At 42.0% G+C, this 19,282-nt stretch overlaps 1 protein-coding gene across 1 annotated transcript in view; it reads left to right on the top strand.

Annotated features, from left to right (window-relative positions):
• The window catches only part of NALCN (sodium leak channel, non-selective), a 2,264,872-nt gene that overhangs the window by 1,128,321 nt on the left and 1,117,269 nt on the right, over positions 1-19,282 (top strand). The window contains exon 12 of the mRNA XM_069205064.1: positions 13,271-13,462. Within this exon, the coding sequence (XP_069061165.1) occupies positions 13,271-13,462 (192 nt within the window). The remainder of the gene's footprint in view (positions 1-13,270; positions 13,463-19,282) is intronic.

Genomic DNA, 19,282 nt, shown 5'->3' on the forward strand with positions numbered 1-19,282 from the left:
TGCTGAGGCTAGTGAAAAATCCCTAAGGTCCTGAAGCGATTGTGTTACCCTTCCTGTAGTAAACCGACAGATCTGTTTTATTATTATTTGGTTGCTCGCGATACATGCCAGAAGTTGTTACGAGAGGAGCGGAGTGAAGGAGGACAAGCCGCGAGGCTTTGTCAGCCGCAGTGTGTGTGAGTGTGACGTCACTAGGAGCCGCGCTGGGATAGGTTGGTTGCAGAGAAGGGTCGCGCACGGATTGGACGCAGTCCGTGGGGCTCGATTGGAAGGGGAAAGGCAAGCGAAGAGTATTCCGGGAATTAAAGTCACTTATTGATTACAAACTTTGTGAAATAAAAGACGAGAAAATGAAACTTTTTAAAGCATTAAAGAGTGCGATGAAGGGGGAGTCTTACATTAAAGCGAGCGTAGGAGAGGAGACGCCACCCGAAGGTACACCAGCTTACATTGTAATGGAGGAAAGGGGGGTAGCTCCGTGCCTTTGGCTAAAGCAATGGCACAAGCTGACAGAGAGACATGGGAGCATAGCGTTCCCGATCCATGGGACATTCAATATAAGGATCCTAGAGAATTTGAGATTCGCGATGTACGACATGAAGGTACCTCCAAGGCCAGCACAGTTTGAGGCTCTAGCGATTTGGGAACTAATAGCTAGACAGCAACAGCAAAAGAAGTTCGAGGCCAGGATAAGAAAGGTAGAAAAGACACTAGCGGACGCTAGGTGGGATAATGCACAGAAGGTGTGGAGGTCAGATATATTGCAGGGGATAAAATTGTTTCCCGCAATTGCTAAGGAAGAAGAGGCAACAGGCAAGAAAGCTACCTGTAAGACAAACAGGAGGTGTTCCAAAGATAGAGAGGACGAGGAAAAGTTAAGGAGAGAGGACGAGTCAGAGGATGAGGAGTTCATCATGCAATTGCTGAACGACCGTCCACCACCTTATGCAGAGAGTGAACAAGGTCCAAGTACCAGTTCTGCCCCTCCGGCACCGGTACAGAATAATGAAACTCCGAGTTCAGAAACACCATCGGGATCTAAGGACCCGAGTTTACTGTTCACCCCGCAGATACCGCAGGTTAGGAGAATATATCCAGATGTGCCTATATTGAAAACAGCAGAAAATTATCAGCCGCAGGTCCCAAGGTACTACAGCAGTGACAACAGTACGGGAATGATTCTAGATCCAACCGTAATGGGAGTACAGAATGGTCGCAACCCAACATTGGCACAAGCTGAATCAACCCAGTTTTTGATGCCTCAAAAGCAGATGCAGGGGGGAACCGCACATGCTCAGATGACGGGGAGTCAGACGGGCATGCCGGCAATGATGACCCATAGTGTGGGAATGAACATGCCTCAGAACCTGGGGAATGGACAGAACCCAGATGCGATATCCCTACCCATTACTGTAGGTCCACCGGTACCTTTGTACATTCAGCCTAACTCAGGTATGAGCGGTCAAGGATCAATGGTGCAGAGTGGGACGGAAAGGAGGTGCATAGAAAACACTCCAGAGACAACTCCGATAGCGGCTCTGCCAACTGGATCTGGGTCCTTGATGGAGTTTAGTCCCATATGTGCTCAGTCAACAGTGGTGAGGTCGAGTCCCCCACTGATGATACCGCTATCATCGAACACTGAAAAGTTGCCGCAACCATCAATGGCAGTCGATGTGAATGCTACACTGATGGGGTTGAATGCGCAACAGCTGACACAGTGGTTCAACAGTCTGAATTCCACACAAAGCTCAGCCAGTGGGAAGGGAGAAGACTATCTGAATAAGGTCAGGTTGAACATGGAAGCGGAAGAATTGGTGGAAGGGACGATGGGTTTGAATAGGTTAGAGTCCTACTCGGAAGAAGAGCTGAGGTATCTATGTCCTAGGATTACGAGAGAAGTGAACAAGGTACATAGAAGGTTGCAAGAAATAGCTGACAAAAACGGGGTTGAGATAGACAAGACAAAACACTTGAGCAGGAGCTATAGATTGGATTTCGGGACCACAGACTTTGAACACATGAGGTCAGCAGGCATGAAAGCGCACCTTAGAGAATTGCTGCAGAGTGCACAAGTGTGGAGGTGCTTAGACAAATGGGAAAGCAGGTGGGCAAAGAAAAAGGAAAAGAGGAAAGACAGTGTTCCAGAGCACAAGGAGAAAAGACCACAGAGTAGTGATGCAATAACCATGTTACCAATGAGGGAGACAGCAGGGGGAAAATTAATACATGTACCCTGGCACAGAAGCGACATTCAGTCTTTTACGGATGATTTTCCCAAATTGAGAGAGAAACCGATTGAATGGTATCAACAGACTGATAGGTTTGTGAAGCTTGCAAAATGTCTTTGGGAAGACCTGAACACCCTCTTTGAGATTGTGGTTCCGGCAGATTTCTGGGAAGACTGCAAAAGGGCTGTAGGTTGGCCGACAAGTGAACCAGAGAGAGACAGGGATACGGGTGCACCATCACCTATAGTGATGAGCTTGTACTATAAGGTGATTGAGCATTTGAAGACGAAGGTTGCCGCGAAAAATGTGGATTGGCAGAAGATTGATCGAACTGCCCAAGAGGCTAAAGAGTTTGTAATCCAAACCATGGTGTAATTTATATGTTTTAGGTATACTTGACAGTGTGTTGTCTATACATAATATGAGTGGGACATGACACGGTCACGTGTACTCTTCCCCTTTCTCCTTTCACACCAAACACTCACGTATAGACCACTGGGTTTTTCGTATTAATCTATTCAGTTGGGCTGTGCGAGGGATACTACTACTTCACCTACATATATCTTGTTAGATGCGGTAATAAACAATTATGGTTACAAACAGATATCTTGGGGGAAGGAGTTCTCCCCATAGGCCATTATCTTGACACGGATGGTGGCGGTATGCAACTTAAGGAATTCCTTACAGTTATTGCTGTATTGCATGACTTAGGCTAATAAGAATTTGGGAGGATACTTATTTACTCGTTATGTTTTTGTTGTATATACCGATTATTAACATACATCAAGCTCGGGGTATATGCAGTTCCAAAATGGCGCCTATTACGGGAGATAGTCCTTCTTTTCCTCTTGTGTCCTGTTGAAGGCTGGTCCTTCTCTCCTTTTCTAAGATGGCGCCCATAATCATGGGTTAGTCCATTTTCTATTACTTCACTACCAACGCGCGGAGGTTTTAAATTTCAATCCTCCTCCGTTAGTTCGACGTTCGAGATTAATTACCGATACAGAGGACGCCGCGGGGGGATTTCGACCGCGGTCGTTGCCTTTCTTGATGATGGCTACTTACGTATACGATAGGTGAGATACTGAATTTGGTTATTGGGGACCTGGTGACTTGATGTCTCATTATTACTTTTGGGGAGATTTCTTAATCGTGTTGATTTATATTTAGCATGCCTCAATTGCAGCATATAATAATTTTTCTTTCCGATTTCTTTCTTCACTCTGCATACTTAGGAAACGGTTCTTGAATACTTCATTTGCATCCTAATGTTGGATATTATATATATTTTACTCAGGTCAGTCTGGGACCTTTTGGTCACATTTGCTTGTACCCTTATTTGGGGACGTTTTTCTATTTAGACATGCAGGAGACTTAGTTGATTATATAGTGGATCTATGATTATTTTCCACAGACTCTGGACGGTTCTTAATGATACTGGTTATACATGTAGATATAATTTGAGTTAAGGTATGTTTCGATTTATGGGTTTTTCACTGTTTATTATGAAGGGCTCTGGTGGTGTTTCTGTTATCTTACACTGGGTAAGCTATTATTACATTGCGCACTTTGGTGTTGACTGGGTGTCTGGGGTGACTTTTCTTTGGACTTTGGAAACATGCACACTCATATTGTGATCAAACTTTATACACATGGGTTATTCACATATATATTCCCATTTTGTGCTTTAACTTTATAGGTAATGTTATCATATTTTGTGATAATTTTAATAATTTTATTGTGGTGATGGGACTATATGTTAGTTCCCAACAGATGAATGATCACAAGAAGTCACAAATTACATGTTTTCGTTTTAGGATCTCACAAATTGTCACGATAAGATATACTTTATGGTCTGCTCTTGACGGTTCTGTACACATGTTATGAAGTAGTGACTGTTCTCATTTATTTTCAGCCCTGATGAAGTCCGTGAGAGTACTGTTCTCATAGGACGAAACACGTGTTGGCTGTGGCTGTATGTGCTACATGGATACTGACTTCAATACTGTGTTTACTACATGAACATGGATGTCAAAGGACAATTTTGTGGTTACTATGATGAACTTTTCTGTTGAAGAATAAATTGAGCTTGAAACTCTCCATGGTATTAATGCCATTATACATTACATATTGATACATTACTTACTTGGAATTATATATTCATGGGTGCCCTGACAGCTGTGGTTTTGTCATTGTGAGTTTCCCTGGAAACATTAGAGGAGTTAGGAAGATCCTCTTGCCAGGAGCACCATGTTAAAATTGGAATGTTAATGCTATTATATTGACACACTGTGAGCGCCCATATCCTATGACTTGCTTCCTATGTGCTCTCAATTTTCTTTGCCCAAGAGGCTAAAGAGTTGATTCATGGTTACTATGAGAGGTTGTTGAAGGCGTTCAAGAACTACAGTGGCACGGAAACAGTAGAGGCGAAGGACATGCTTCATTTTGTGTTTAGATTTGTGGAAGGGCTGAGACCAGAGATAAGTCAGATGATAAAGACGCATTTGATTTGTTGGCAGTCGAAACCTATTGATGAGGTGTTGAATTATGCTAAATACTGTAGCGACGAAATTGAAGTGAAACAGAAAAGGTTGAAAGAGAAAGTGATGATGATGCAACTTAAAGCAGCTCAGACAGGTCTGCAAGGGTTGCAAGGGTTCCAACAGCAGATACCGCAGCCGCAGCCGCAGGGAAATATGGTGTTTCAGCCACAGGCGAGAGGCAGAGGCAGAGGAGGCTTTGGGAGTAATGGTCCGGATTTGAACACTGTTGCAATTCCGAATGGTGTGCAGGCAATGAAAAGGGTGATGCCGTGTCACGTGTGCGGAATCGTCGGACATTGGAAACGCGAGTGCCCGATGGTGGTGCAGGAAGGTGCAGGTGTTGGTCAGCAAAACAATGATGTCAATGCATTCCAGACAATGAGGGGACTGAAAATGAGAGGTCCAAACCCAAATTTTCAGACCATAAATCAGCTGCAGGGATTACAGCCCATGCAGCCACAGCAGATGCAGATGCCCCGTATGCAGATGACGCAAATGCAGCCAATGCAACAGCAGTTTCCCATGGTACCTAATCAGCAAATGCAAATACCTTTGGCACCAGTGAGTCAGCAGCAAGTGATGGTTCCTCCACAGGTCTCGGGTCAGGTGATGAATACAAATGGCACCGTACAACAGTTCCCATTACACAGTGAGAATGGAATAAACAATGTATGGGAGAGTGAAAGTTCAGATGAGGAGGGAAATTGTGTGCTTGCAGCATCCTTGAAAGTTGATCAAAAGGGTCCATATGTGGAGGGAAGAGTTATGGGTCATCGCGTTTCATTCTTGGTTGCCACAGGAGCCACACGTTCAACTGTTAGGAGCGTTGAAGTACCAAATTTGCCACTCTCAGGGAGAACAGTTCAAGTAGTGGGAGTAGCAAACAGGCACCTGACGAACCCAATCACAGATCCAGTACAAGTCAGAATTGGTAACTATCAAGGGTTACATAATTTTGTGGTATGTGACTCAAGCCCGATAGCACTGTTAGGGAGAGACCTATTGTGCAAATTGGGATGTTCGATTATGTGTTCGCACGATGGAATTAGAATTCAGACGAGCAGTGATGGGGAAGAAGAGGACAGTGTAGAAGGGGATGAGATGGAAACTGTCGATGAAGAAATCCTCTGATTAACCTTTTTCCGATGATAACTGAAGAAGATATTCCAGCTGAATTACGGGAAACAGTTGGAAAGGAAGTGTGGGATATCACAGGAAAAGAGGTGGGATTGGTGAAAGGAGTGGAACCAGTGAAAGTGACCGTAAAACCCAATGTAACCTTTCCCCAGACCCCTCAATACCACATGGCACAAGACACCCTCATGAAAGTCGCCCAACTCATTGACGAGTTTGTAAAACAGGGAGTACTGAAAGAAGTGCTAAGCAGTCCATGTAATTCACCAATCATGGGACTAATAAAGCCGAGTGGAAAGGTCCGAATCGTGCAGGACTTGAGGAAAATAAATTACATCATAATTAAATGCTGCCCTCTAGTACCGAATCCAGCTGTGATAATGTTTCAAGTCCCTTGCGAGGCCGAGTGGTTCTCGGTCATTGACTTGTCACAAGCATTCTTTTCGGTGCCTCTTCATGAGGACAGCCAATTTCTCTTTTGTTTCAAATTCTTAGACAGAGTTTACAGTTGGTGTCGAATTCCTCAAGGGTTTTCGGAGTCACCGTCAATTTTCAATCAGATTCTAAAGAAAGACTTGGAAGCGTTAGAATTGCCATTCGAGTCAACACTAGTACAGTACATCGATGACTTACTGTTTGCCTCTAAGACAGAAAGTGGCTGCACAGCCGACACCATTGCTCTACTGAACCATTTGGGAAGGAATGGACACAAGGTGTCTCCTTCAAAGTTGCAGTTCTGTCAGAAGAAAGTAAAATACTTGGGTCATCAAATAGAGAAAGGGTCACGGAGAATAATGAAGGAAAGAATAACAAGTGTACTTCAAATGAATCCACCAAAGACGAGGAGGGAAGTGAGGAAGTTTTTGGGGATGGTGAGCTACTGTCGCCAGTGGATTCCCAACTTTTCAACTCTAGCAAAGCCTTTACTGAAACTGACCCAGAAGGATGCCTTGGATGAAATTGAGCTGAAAGGAGATGAGATGGATGCTTTTATTGAATTGAAAGAATGCATGTGCAGGGCTCCAGCTTTAGGTATGCCTGATTACACAAAGCCTTTCACATTGTTTTGTCATGAACGTGATGCATGTTCTTTGTCTGTCTTGACCCAAGCCCATGGTGGCATAAACAGACCAGTAGCGTATTTTTCAGCTACTTTGGATCCGGTCGCAGCAGCACTGCCAGGGTGTTTGCGCGCCGTAGCAGCAGTTGGTATCAGCCTCACTCAGAGTGAAGGAATAGTGATGGGACACCCATTAACAGTCATGGTCCCTCACTCAGTTGAGATACTTTTGACCCGCTCCCGAAGCAACACATGACTGGAGCAAGACTCACAAGGTATGAAACAATAATTTTGGGCTCACCGAATGTGCAGCTGAAAAGGTGCACTACGTTGAATCCAGCAACCTTGCTTCCCGGTGAAAATGCTGAAATTGAGAACGCTGAAGACGTCGAGCATGACTGCCTTCAGGTGACTGAATTTTGCACAAAACCCCGACCTGATATTAAGGATACTAAGCTTGATGAAAATGACCATATTATTTTTGTTGATGGTTCATGTCTAAGAGATGGGTTGGGAATTTTGAAAGCAGGATATGCTGTATGTACTGTAACAGGTGTCTTGGAAGCATCCTGGCTCCAAGGAGTCTATTCCGCACAAGTAGCAGAGCTTGTAGCCCTTACAAGAGCATGCCAACTGTCTACATTGATGAAGGTTACCATTTACACTGACAGTCAGTACGGGTTTGGAATTGTGCACGACTTTGGGCAACTATGGTCACAGAGAGGTTTCCTGACCTCTTCAGGGTCCCCAGTGAAAAACGGGGAGAGAATAAGGGAATTGTTACACGCCATTCAGATGCCAGCCGAAATTGCAGTGGTAAAGTGTAGTGCTCATACAAAAGGACAGGACTATGTTTCCCTGGGAAATGCATATGCGGATCAAGTCGCAAGATTTTGTGCCTTGAACTGTATATTGCTCAGGGATGAATGGAATTTGATAAGTGAACCAGAACTCGAACCAGCTGAAGCATTTGCCTTGAAGGTCGTGGATACAATGGATGAACTAAAAGCATTACAGAATAGCGTCAGGGAGGATGAAAGAGTTTCCTGGATTAAGTCACAATGTACAAAGAGACCAGATGAGTTATGGGTTTCAAATGAGGGAAAATTTGTTTTACCAAATAGTCTCTTATCGCAGCTAGCGCGGTTCTATCATGGGCAGGCTCACCTAGGGAGAGATGCCATGATAAGGTTGTTCAAAACTGATTGGTTTAACCCCAGATTCCGTCAAGCTGCAGAAGCAGTTTGCCATCGTTGTGTCATTTGTCAGCAGATGAACCCAGGAAAGGGAACGGTTGTGAACGTGAGCCACATTGGCAGGGCGGGTGGCCCGTTCAGCAGAATGCAGATGGACTTTATTGAGATGCCTGTGCATGGAGGTCTGAAGTATGTGTTGGTGATTGTGTGCATTTTTAGTCACTGGATTGAAGCATACCCCACACGTAGAAATGACAGCCTTACAGTTGCAAAACTATTGTTGAGGGAGTTGATACCACGTTTCGGATTCCCGATCTCTTTAGAATCAGATAGAGGAAGTCACTTCAATAACGAGGTGATAAAGTTACTTTGCGCAGCGCTGAACATCGAGCAAAAACTGCATTGTAGCTATCGCCCTGAGGCCTCAGGACTGGTGGAACAGATGAATGGTACACTGAAATCAAGAATGGCGAAAATATGTGTATCGACAAATTTGAAATGGCCTGACGCATTGCCTTTGGTGTTAATGTCAATGAGAAACACCCCTGACAGAAAGACTGGATTGTCCCCGCACGAAATTCTCATGGGCAGGGCCATGAGAATTCCTGCAGTTCCCGCAAACGCGCTTTTGAATATTACAGATGATATGGTGTTAGACTACTGCAAAGGTCTGGCTGACGTGGTTCGCTCTTTCTCTCACCAGGTGGAAGCAACCACCTTGTCACCGATCCAAGGTCCAGGACACACACTGAAAGCAGGTGACTGGGTCGTGATAAAGAAGCACGTGAGGAAGTCGTGTCTGGAACCCCGTTGGAAAGGCCCTTTCCAAGTGATCCTGACGACCACTACCGCTGTGAAGTGTGCGGGAGTTCCCAACTGGATTCACGCCAGTCATACAAAAAAGGTGTTGTGTCCTACAGACGAGGAAGTTGAAGCGCTGAAACTGCCAGTACCTGATAACAAAGTGCCGAGCGCTGAGACAGAGCAAAACAGAACTAAGAGCGAACAGGCAGAAATAGAAGAGAGAGAAATATTCTCTGAGGACGAAACAACCGATTCACTTGGGGAAGACCAAGGAGAAACCTCAGACAGCGACGAAGCAGCTGAAGGTAACAAAGAGCCTGAAGCAGCTGAAGGTAACAAAGAGCCTGAAGCAGCTGAAAGTGACAAAGAGCCTGAAGAAAGTAACGGTGACAAAGGGCTCGAAAGAGGTGAAGAAGCAGGAGAGCCTGATCAGAGGAGGGCTTTCCCAGAAGCAGACGGTACAGAAAAAGAAAAGGAAAACCTGATTGACTCCCCAGAAGGAGGGGACAAGGCAGAACAGAACAAAACTGTTCAAACTTCCTCAGAAGAGATCGCAGGTCCATCAAGTGGACACAGTGCAAAGAGAAGACCAAGTATATCACCAGTAAAACTAAGAACTAGAGAAACGTTGAACGACAGTGAAGGGCCAAGAGTGAAAGAGAAAAGAAAGGAAGTGTCTGTCGTGGTACCAACATCAAGTGAAGAAAAAGACTTGGCCAAAGAGGAAAGTACCAGTGAGGCAGAATCGAAGAGAGATGCAAAATTGAAAAGGAAAAGGATACCAAACAGGAGATATTCCGGTCCAGAATGGGCATATGTAGTCAATGACGATTGGACCGACGAATTTGTATCTCTTAGCCTCGAGAACGAAGAAGAAGAGATACCAATAGAAAAGAAAAGTTTTATGGACACTATTGATTGAAAGGGTGATAAATGACATTGCTTGCTATAATCTAACGTGATACAACCAGCTGAGACATTGCTAAACCGGATGAGACATTTGCTAACTTGATAAGACTTTGATAACCTGATTGACTCTTAAACCCGATTTGAGACAACGTTGCTAACTGATAAAAGACTGAGTTATTGCCGAATTGAGACAAATGCTGCTAACCGATAAGTGACTGGGCTCCTGAAGAAAACTGTGTGAACATTGCGCTCGTTCAGCTTTGTAACTAATTGCTAAATCGTTTCTTTATAAGTGCTTCTAGCTCTCTGATTCTATACAGATCATGACTAAGTACGCTACACAAAACAGTAGAGTGAAATATTGTAAATATGCGTGTATAGGCTTGATAACTGCATGTGTACTAATAATAATGGACAGGGAATACTAATAGTACTAATTTGCATCTTTGGGATTTGGGGAATAAAGAGGGGAATACTAATGATCATGGCAAGAATTAAAAGAAGGAAGGAAGAGAAAATGATGAAAAGAATGGCAGAAGAATACAAGGCAAGAACAAGGGGAACTAAAAGGCAAAGAGAACTGACAGAATTTTAATGGAATAAAATTTGTGGGAATGGTTTTGTGTGATGACAAATAGTCATCAGAGGACGGATTGATGACGCAGAAACGAAGGTTTTACATTTATTAGCGCATAAACGTAGTGCTGCAATAATCAAGTGTGACTTTAACCGAACTAATAAAGATTGTACGGGGACAAATGTGCCCTCAGAGTAGTTCGCCAACATTTATAAGCGTGCTTTATATAACGTGATGTATTAGAATTGTACTAGTCTGACATAACCGTAAACGTGTGCCATGATTTGCTTGTTTGAAATGTTTTAACTTAGCATAACTTTAGTGGAGGCTTCGGCCTAGTTGCCTTGTCTCACGGTTTAGATGCTTGTGTTTTTCTAATGTGCTAGTAAAACGTGTATTCTTGCTTGAAGCTGTACTTTTCCAGTGAGATCGGTTCACATGCTTATCTTTAAGGTTTCGTGCCAGCCTGGCATCTTCTTCTTTGCTCCAAGGTCAATCTGCAGGTGCAGACAATGGAAGCTCTGAAAGTGAGTTAATTGGTAAAATATGTTGCAACTTACGTTCCCGACTCCAAGGATAATGTATGCCTAGGTAGAAGCTTGTGAATTGTTTTTGATTGGACAATTTGAAGCCAACCTATGAACCCTCCAATGGAAGACCCTACTGGATTTGAACTGTTGTTTATTTAAACCTGGTGCACAAGAAGAAAGCGGCGCTATTACCCATTGCACCCATTGAGGACATTAGACATTGCAGACATTATGGCCCATCTTGCCGACCTCGTCATTTTGCCATCTTCTACGATGCCAATTGATGTTCGACGCTATTTTGAATGAGACTTTGATGCTTTCTCTAATCGAGAGAAAGAGACTTTAAGTAATTCTCGCCCTAGAGACTTTAACTTTGATTTGCCCCTTTGCATAAAGTAGTAGTTTTGTCCTTTTATCTTGCCGCTGTGAGGCAATTGCCCCGTCCACCCTGCCCCTTTGCCCCGTCCCATGCTGATCGGAACCGGTACCTGTGAGACGAAGACTTCCTTGAATGCTGATTGAATTTGGTAAATATGAAAGGAAAATGTACAATTGCATTGTGTTTCTTTTTAGGTAACCAACTGCTGATTTTTGATAAGAGCCCTAGTTAGGAGTTTTCCAAATCAATGTTGCTAAATTGTTTTTGCATGAAGTCCCACATGCAGATGCTAATTCGAGGTTAGATGAGGATTCATTTGTTGCACGATGCAATTTGAGACCTTGTTATGCTGACTAATGTATGCAATTAGCCCATTACAGATTATAGTTTTAGTGGTTTGCGTTGCTATTATCGAATGCATTGTTATTCAAATGCTGCATAGATTGCATCCTTTTCGCCGTTATGGACAGCTATTAATGTTCATTTACATATATCATTTGGTGTTGAGACACATTTATATCATGCTAGCTTTGTTAATATAGGGAAATAAATTCATTAACTTTGAATGAACTGGTGTGGTTATTCATGGCCGAAAGGTCATGGTTCGCCGAAATGTTTTCTGGATTACTTGTGAAGTGTTATGTTGATCAGGGCATTGCTTATGTTCGTTATTGATTATTGATTAGATTAAATTGACTAATCTCGGGTGAAGAGAGCCCCACTTGGTCAAAAGATTCATCGACCCAAGAGCGTCCAAATACAGGTAATTTATTAGGAGGGAACGCTCTATCACACCGATAATAGGGTCTGTATGACAAAAACAGCAAAGAGCAATACACATAAATAGATATGTGAACATATGGGGCAAACAGGTAGCCCGAGCACTCTAGACTGTCACACCTTGCTGCATGTTCTTGTAAGATTTAGGGGATCATGCGGCAGCCTCATTGAGGTCCTCTCTCCCCATCGTAGGATTTAGACTACACCACTTCAGTCAGATGAAATGCACCTCAAATCAACGGATTACCAAGGTGAGCACCATTTCAGACCAACACAAGGGTGATATAAAAATTACAAACATTACCACTTTCCTTTCTGCAGATGGTATCAGAGGGATCTGATGGACCACTTTGAGTTTCACAGTGAAGGGGAACACTCCCACAGCGCACTGAGACGTTCGTACAATAATATATACATCACGGATCGCGTTGCTCAGTTGCTAGGCATGTATGCACCTTCCCGGTAGTTGCACCTTACCAAACACCAAGCTGAGTGCAGGCAAGCGGTGATCCTCAATATTAAGTATGATGCACAGGAATAGCTATCATAAGTGCAGCAGGTGCAGTGGCACTCAGCTGTATGGGTGCGATGAGTCCCTTCACCACAGTGCTCCCCATTTATAAACCTTCCTGCTTCTGTAGTCTCTGACAAGCACCTCCGTGAGCCATTTTACTCCCACACCCCATTCACCTGTGCATCTCTCTGTCAGAATGTCCTATATCCTAGTTCACTTTCCAGTCCCATCACTTACCCCTCCCTATAATACTCTCTCCTTCTCTCTTTCCACTTTACCCCTGGCGTGCATGACACTCTGCCTTCCTATATTGTGCAGTTCTCTTTTGTACAACTATAAATTGCTTTGTAGCTGGGATGCTTCAATGCACTACATACATGAATACACATGTAGCTCTCCTTCACTATCTAACTGGAGGAAAGTGGGCTCATTCTCTAAGCTGCATTAGAGTCCATGGCATGGTCAACTAATACGAATGTCAATGCTTTCTCCAGGGTTATCCTTAAACCACACCTAGTCATTTGCTTTTGTATTTAATACAAGTGAAAGAAAAAACATGCTCATTACTCATCGAGTTTAGCATTCTTTAAACTGTTCTCTCTTTTTTCAGGTTCTTCGAGTAGTTCGACTGATTAAGATTTCCCCTGCTCTAGAAGACTTTGTCTACAAAATCTTTGGACCTGGAAAGAAGCTTGGAAGTTTGGTTGTGTTTACAGCAAGCCTTCTGATTGTTATGTCAGCAATTAGCCTACAGATGTTTTGCTTTGTGGAAGAACTAGACAGATTCACAACATTCCCAAGGGTACGTACTAAGCTGCAGAGCTCTTACTATATCACAGTTTATCAATCAAACAAGCACTGATTTAGTCTCTCTGAAATGACAAAATGCTTTTAACCACATAGCCCTGTCGAAAGCTATATAGGTGCCAAATCAATGAAACTTAGAAGTGCAAAATGTGTAATTTTTGGCTGCAGAGCTCAGTTCCTGTGTCACAGGTTTAGGATCTCAGAATATTTAAAAGGGCAGATGAAAGTTAAACCATACAAACATCATCTAGTTGGTGGTCAGATTGTATGCACTTATGAGGTGGCACAGTGACAATAAAAAGAGAGATTGAAAATGTTGGGAATACCCGGAATTCCTGAACTGTGTGAGTAGTCATAAACATTCCCTTTTTAAGTGCGTTTTCGGTGATGCTTAAAGAAAGTTCAATTCAATACAAAAATATAGCCCTATGGTATAGTTACTCACGACTTATAATAACTTTTTACACAAGTACGTTTCACTTCCACAAACTATAGTAACAAACTAAGAATTACCAAGTTGTCAAAATTGAATAATATCGCATATCAGGATTATAGACATGTCTATGTATTTAAATAAAATTAAAGAGGAATAATCAAAATGAATAACAATTAATACACAAACTTCACAATGTAAAACAAAACAACATGGATTGCAGAACACGTTAAAGGTAGAAAAAGAGCCCATTTATCAACCGTAATCAAAACTTAATTGAATTGACAGCGAACGTCATCATATTTTAGTCCCATTTCCATTGCTTACAAAATATTCTTTCTTGTCTTGAAAGCAAGGATATTGCTACCACAGATTATCGATCAAAGATACGACAAACAAGTTCCACTCTTTCTAAATATGCTTCTTAACTATTATTAAGATTCTAATAACCCACAATCCCCAATGATATGTAAACATGTCCGCAACTCATCAAATTACTTCACAAGTTTTTCTTCCAATGAATATATGGATCACATTATTACTTAATCATTAAGAAAACAGCTTTATGAATTACTTTCTTCTTTAGAACTACTCACGTGGGTTCTCATCTGCAACCAGTTTTGGATTCTTATTCTCTGAGGGTTTTTTTGGTCCATACCCCTTATTTGAGTTCCCACCATCGAATACCTTCCATTGGGTATTCACACAGGAAGGGCATTTTGGACCTTTCCTTTTAGGGTAAAAACCTTTTCTATAGCCTCTTGTTCCATTAAGCATAGTAAAAAAAATGAAAAGGAGATAAAATGCAAGATTAGTTAAAAAAATGTCCATGTTGTGGCAGCATTTCAGGTTCAACTGCCTGTTCCATACCACTTGATGCAAAATAAACTAACATTTTCAATGCAATGGGTCTCTCAATTGCTCGAGTTAGAGCTATTAGCATTGTAAATTCTTAACTGGACTTTTCTTGCCACATAAATAGAAAATGAAAAGTAAAACAGTTGACATGAGCGAGCCGATTCAAAGTGCCACAGCCGCCATGAGCATGAGTGCGAAGGAGAGACACAAAAAGAAAAAGAAGTTCGCTCGCAGTCAAACCTATAGGGAATTGTGCAATTATCCATGTAACAGGGACACTTTGCAAGGTGGTAACAAAACCACTCCAAGGAGGGATGAACGTAAAGCATTTACCAATGAAGATTAAGGATTTTTGAAAGGCAAGCCCATGAACGAGTGAAAGTGAAGGGTATGCAGTGGTTGTGGTTAAAGTCCCACAATACTTACAGCAGGTCGAAGTGCTTGCTCTCGACCTAAAAAAGGACAAAAATACAAAATTAGATCTAAAATACAAATATTATGGCGGCATTTTAAGGTTGAACCAAGGTGCAGCGTGCCTTAGTGGCAGAGATTTAGCCAACACCTTTTCTACAACTGCCTGTTCCGTATTGCTTAGTGCAAATATGTAAAGTGCAAGATTACTACTGAAGTGCAAGTGATATAGCAGCATATGAGGTTCGACCACTAGCTTCGTGTCACAGTTCAAAAATAGAAAATGTATGGAATGCAAGGCTAGAACTAAAATACAGGAGTTATTACCGCATTTCAAGTTCAAGCCAAAATACAGTATGCCTTACTGAAAATGCTTCTTGGCAAAAAATTCTGGCAAGATGTAGTAGTCACTGGCAGAAGACAGATGTTACATTCGGTCTCCTACTATAGAATAGAGTTTTACCATTCTTGCTAATTCCACTGGGGATAACCGCTTCTTAAGAAAATATCATCAGGAATAAGTAGTTAACTTCCGTGAGTTTCATGACATTTCTACTCTGGTGGTCAGATCAGCTTTGCATGTTTAAAAAGTTGTTTGAATGCACACTATATTTTGATGGTAATATGTGATTGATTTTATTTCTTTTCAAGGATTAGTAGTAGAGCAAACCTCACCCAGGGTGCAGTGAGCATTTTATTTAACTGGAGCATCGGAAATTTGAGATGCTGTACTAACAGCAATATTGTGAGATGGATCCAGCTGTTAAAATTGGAAGATGAAAGCCTGTGATGGTAAGAGTAGTGGCAAAATATCATTGGGGCATGACTAGACAGCACACTGCACATTTTTATATCACATAATTGTATTGCATTACACCTATTTACAGTTAGAGGCAGAAAGGGATACAGTGATTTGCCAGAATCACACAACTTTTTGTCATGCGCTCTCAGAGAGGACTTTAAACCACTTTAAGTTCTATGTGGTAAAGTTAGAGATTTGCATATTTTTACAGCTCAAAGGCCTCATTTAAAAGTGGGCACTAGGAGGAAAATTAGACTTTCTCTGTTGACCAGTTACACCTTTGTCAGAAGTGGGGTAGCTAACAATAGCTTATGATGGAGTGTCACTAACACTTCTACAGCAACATCAACACCAAAAACAGGGACGAGAGCCGACAGACAGATAGGAGTAAGTACACTCCATTTTGTTAGAGATCAAGTGAGGTGTGAGAAATCAGCTGTGTAATTTAGGGGTTTCTAGGGGTCGCAGCTATGTCCCTTGGGTTGCCCCTTTGGATTCACCGTACTATTTTTGTGACACCTGGCCTCATTTGGTAGTTTGCGCAAACAAATTTTCAGGGCCAATGACTGTATTCCTCTCACAGATCTGCAGTCGCCTATTCTTTAAGGCCACATGTAATGCTGATATTGTTACCACCATTACTTGCTGAGGTGCAACTATGATCTCAGCACAGTAGAAAGTACAAGAGGTTTCTACAGCCTTTGCAGCACGTCTGCCCTCACCCATCTAGGTGTCATGCATTCACTTGTTAAATCTGTTATTCTCAGCCAGGGCAGATCAAGCACGAAATGGCATGTGCTGTAGCATGGATCTTACTGCCTTCCCATCGCCAAACTCTGTCTAGTGTTACTCCCTTTTCTAATAGCCTCTTGCTGGTCGGATATTTTTGCCCCAGGCTCCTCTCAGGAGTAGCTTCCGGCCTCCGGTAGTGATCTGCTGATGGCCCCAAGTCTGGAGCCTGGTCGCTTGACACTTAAAAGGCATGGCCCACAGACCTTGCAACCACTGTCCTGCCCAAACTGTAGGTAGGATTGCACAGAAGGGGGGCTTTTTACAATGGTAAGTTTACATGTGAGTAAGCCTACTCATATAAATTTACTCTTACACTTCGTAGTAAATGTTCTACTTTTGGCTTCACATTAAATTACAATATCTTAAATGGATAAAAAAAAATCCAACCTAAAGTAAAATATTTATATTTATTCATTATGAATCGAAAAAATATGAGAAGTTAACCAAAGAATTAATGTAAATATTGTTTAAAAAAAATAAAGTGAGATATATTTTTAAAGTAACAAAGGTTAAGACTTTTTTAATACAATTATATTTACTTTGTATATATGTATATTTGTAAACATTAAATTCAATACATCTATATTTTGAAGATAAAATAATTTATTTTAACCTTATTTCCAATGAGATTCGATGTTAACTCCCTTCTTCCAGCATTTTCAATAGAACGATGTTGCAGTAGCAATAGTTGCCTGTGGTGGTAGATTTACTCCAGGTTTGAACTAAGTACCTTTTAAACTTTTTGCATCCTTTTTGGCTGTAGTAACTATAGAAATGCAGCTTATAAACAGCAATTGACTTACTCTTTTATGGTTGCACAACACTACAACACATGTTTACCACATGTGTTTATCATGCAGGTAAGTATAAGTAAGTGAACATATATAAATATATATATATATATATATATATATATAAACACACACATTTTTAAATTGGTTTTTAGGGGAGGAGGCCCAACCCTCCCCCCACTTTTTTTTTTTTTATAAATAAACCCCCCTTTATTTATCACCCTTACCACCTTATTGCCCCTACCCACCCTACACCTTAAAAAATATATTTACTACCCTGTGCCCCTACCCACCCCTCAAGTTACACCCCCCTGCCCTATACCTCTACCCACTCCTAGGTGCTAAAATGTCCTTACAACCCTATGCTCTTACCCACCCCTAAACCTTAAAATACCCTTACCACTCTATAACCCTACTCATCCCTAAACCCTAACATAACCTTTTAAAACAATACCCTTACCCACACCTAAACCTTGAAAATACCCTTATCACCCAATAACCTTACCCACACCTAAAAACACCCTTATAACCCAATACCCTTACCATAAACTCTAAAACCTCTTAAAACATCCTATGAAACCCCTACCCACCCCTAGCCCCTAACATACCCTTACTACTATATGCCCATACCCACCCCTAAACTCTAAAATACCCTTACTACCCTTTACCCCTACCCACCCCTAAACGTTAAAATACCCTTACAAGCTGATATCCTTACCCACCTCTAAATCCTAAAAATACCCCCTGAGTAAAGGAATGCATGGTAAAGGCATATCTGTGGTAAAAACTGTTGTTGTAAAGGCTGTGTGGTAAAGGCACTGCATGGCTAAAACATTGTTGTAAATTATGGGGTATATTTATTAGCCCATAGCACCAGAGAAGCATCACTTTACGTGACGCTCCAGTGGCGCTATGCCCTGTGCCCTATTTATGAGGTGGCGTTAAGCCACTTTTTGTGGCTTAACGCCACCTTGTAAATACGACCCCTTCACATGCAGCACTTTGGTGGAAGGGGCGTGCAATGGGTGTTGCTGTGGGCATGCCACAGCAATACCCATTGCATTTTGACGGTGCCTCAGATTTACGAGTTTTCGTAAACCTGATGCAGCGCCAAAATGTAACGCCACCCCAGGAGTGGCGTTAGCATGGCGAAACAAGGAGGAATACTTTCATTCCTCCACATTTTTTGCTTTTTCTATGTGTGCTGCATTTTGCATTCTTGGATCTTACTATTGCGGTGGATGAGGGTCAAATGTATGTGGGATTATATACTGAGCCTACAGCCCACAACATGTTATTGAAAAACAACAGTCACAACCCGAGAAATGTAATGGACAATTTTCCTTTTGGACAGTTCCTGAGGATTAAAAGGAATTGTACTAAAAGGGAAGACTATTTTCATGAATCAAATGTTTTGATGTCTAAATTGATCTACCAAGGATACCACTATAGACTGGTCAAAAGGGCACTAAAGCGAGCATGGTATTATGACAGACAGGCTTTATTGTAAGTTAAAGAAAATTCTAATCAAGCATGCGTGACGTGTCAGCCTTTGGCACTGAATCAACTAAGGTTTAAAGAATTGTTCTAAAAAATTGGCCTTTATTTGCATTCAAAAGAGGTAAAAACTTAAGAGACATCTAGTTCAGGCTTATGTAGACCTGGAACCTGAAACACTAAGCACGTTAATGGGTCTGACACCCAGGATAGATCAATATTCCTGTGGGA

Source organism: Pleurodeles waltl, chromosome 8, assembly GCF_031143425.1.
Source record: "Pleurodeles waltl isolate 20211129_DDA chromosome 8, aPleWal1.hap1.20221129, whole genome shotgun sequence".
Classification (NCBI taxonomy): Eukaryota; Metazoa; Chordata; class Amphibia; order Caudata; family Salamandridae; genus Pleurodeles; species Pleurodeles waltl.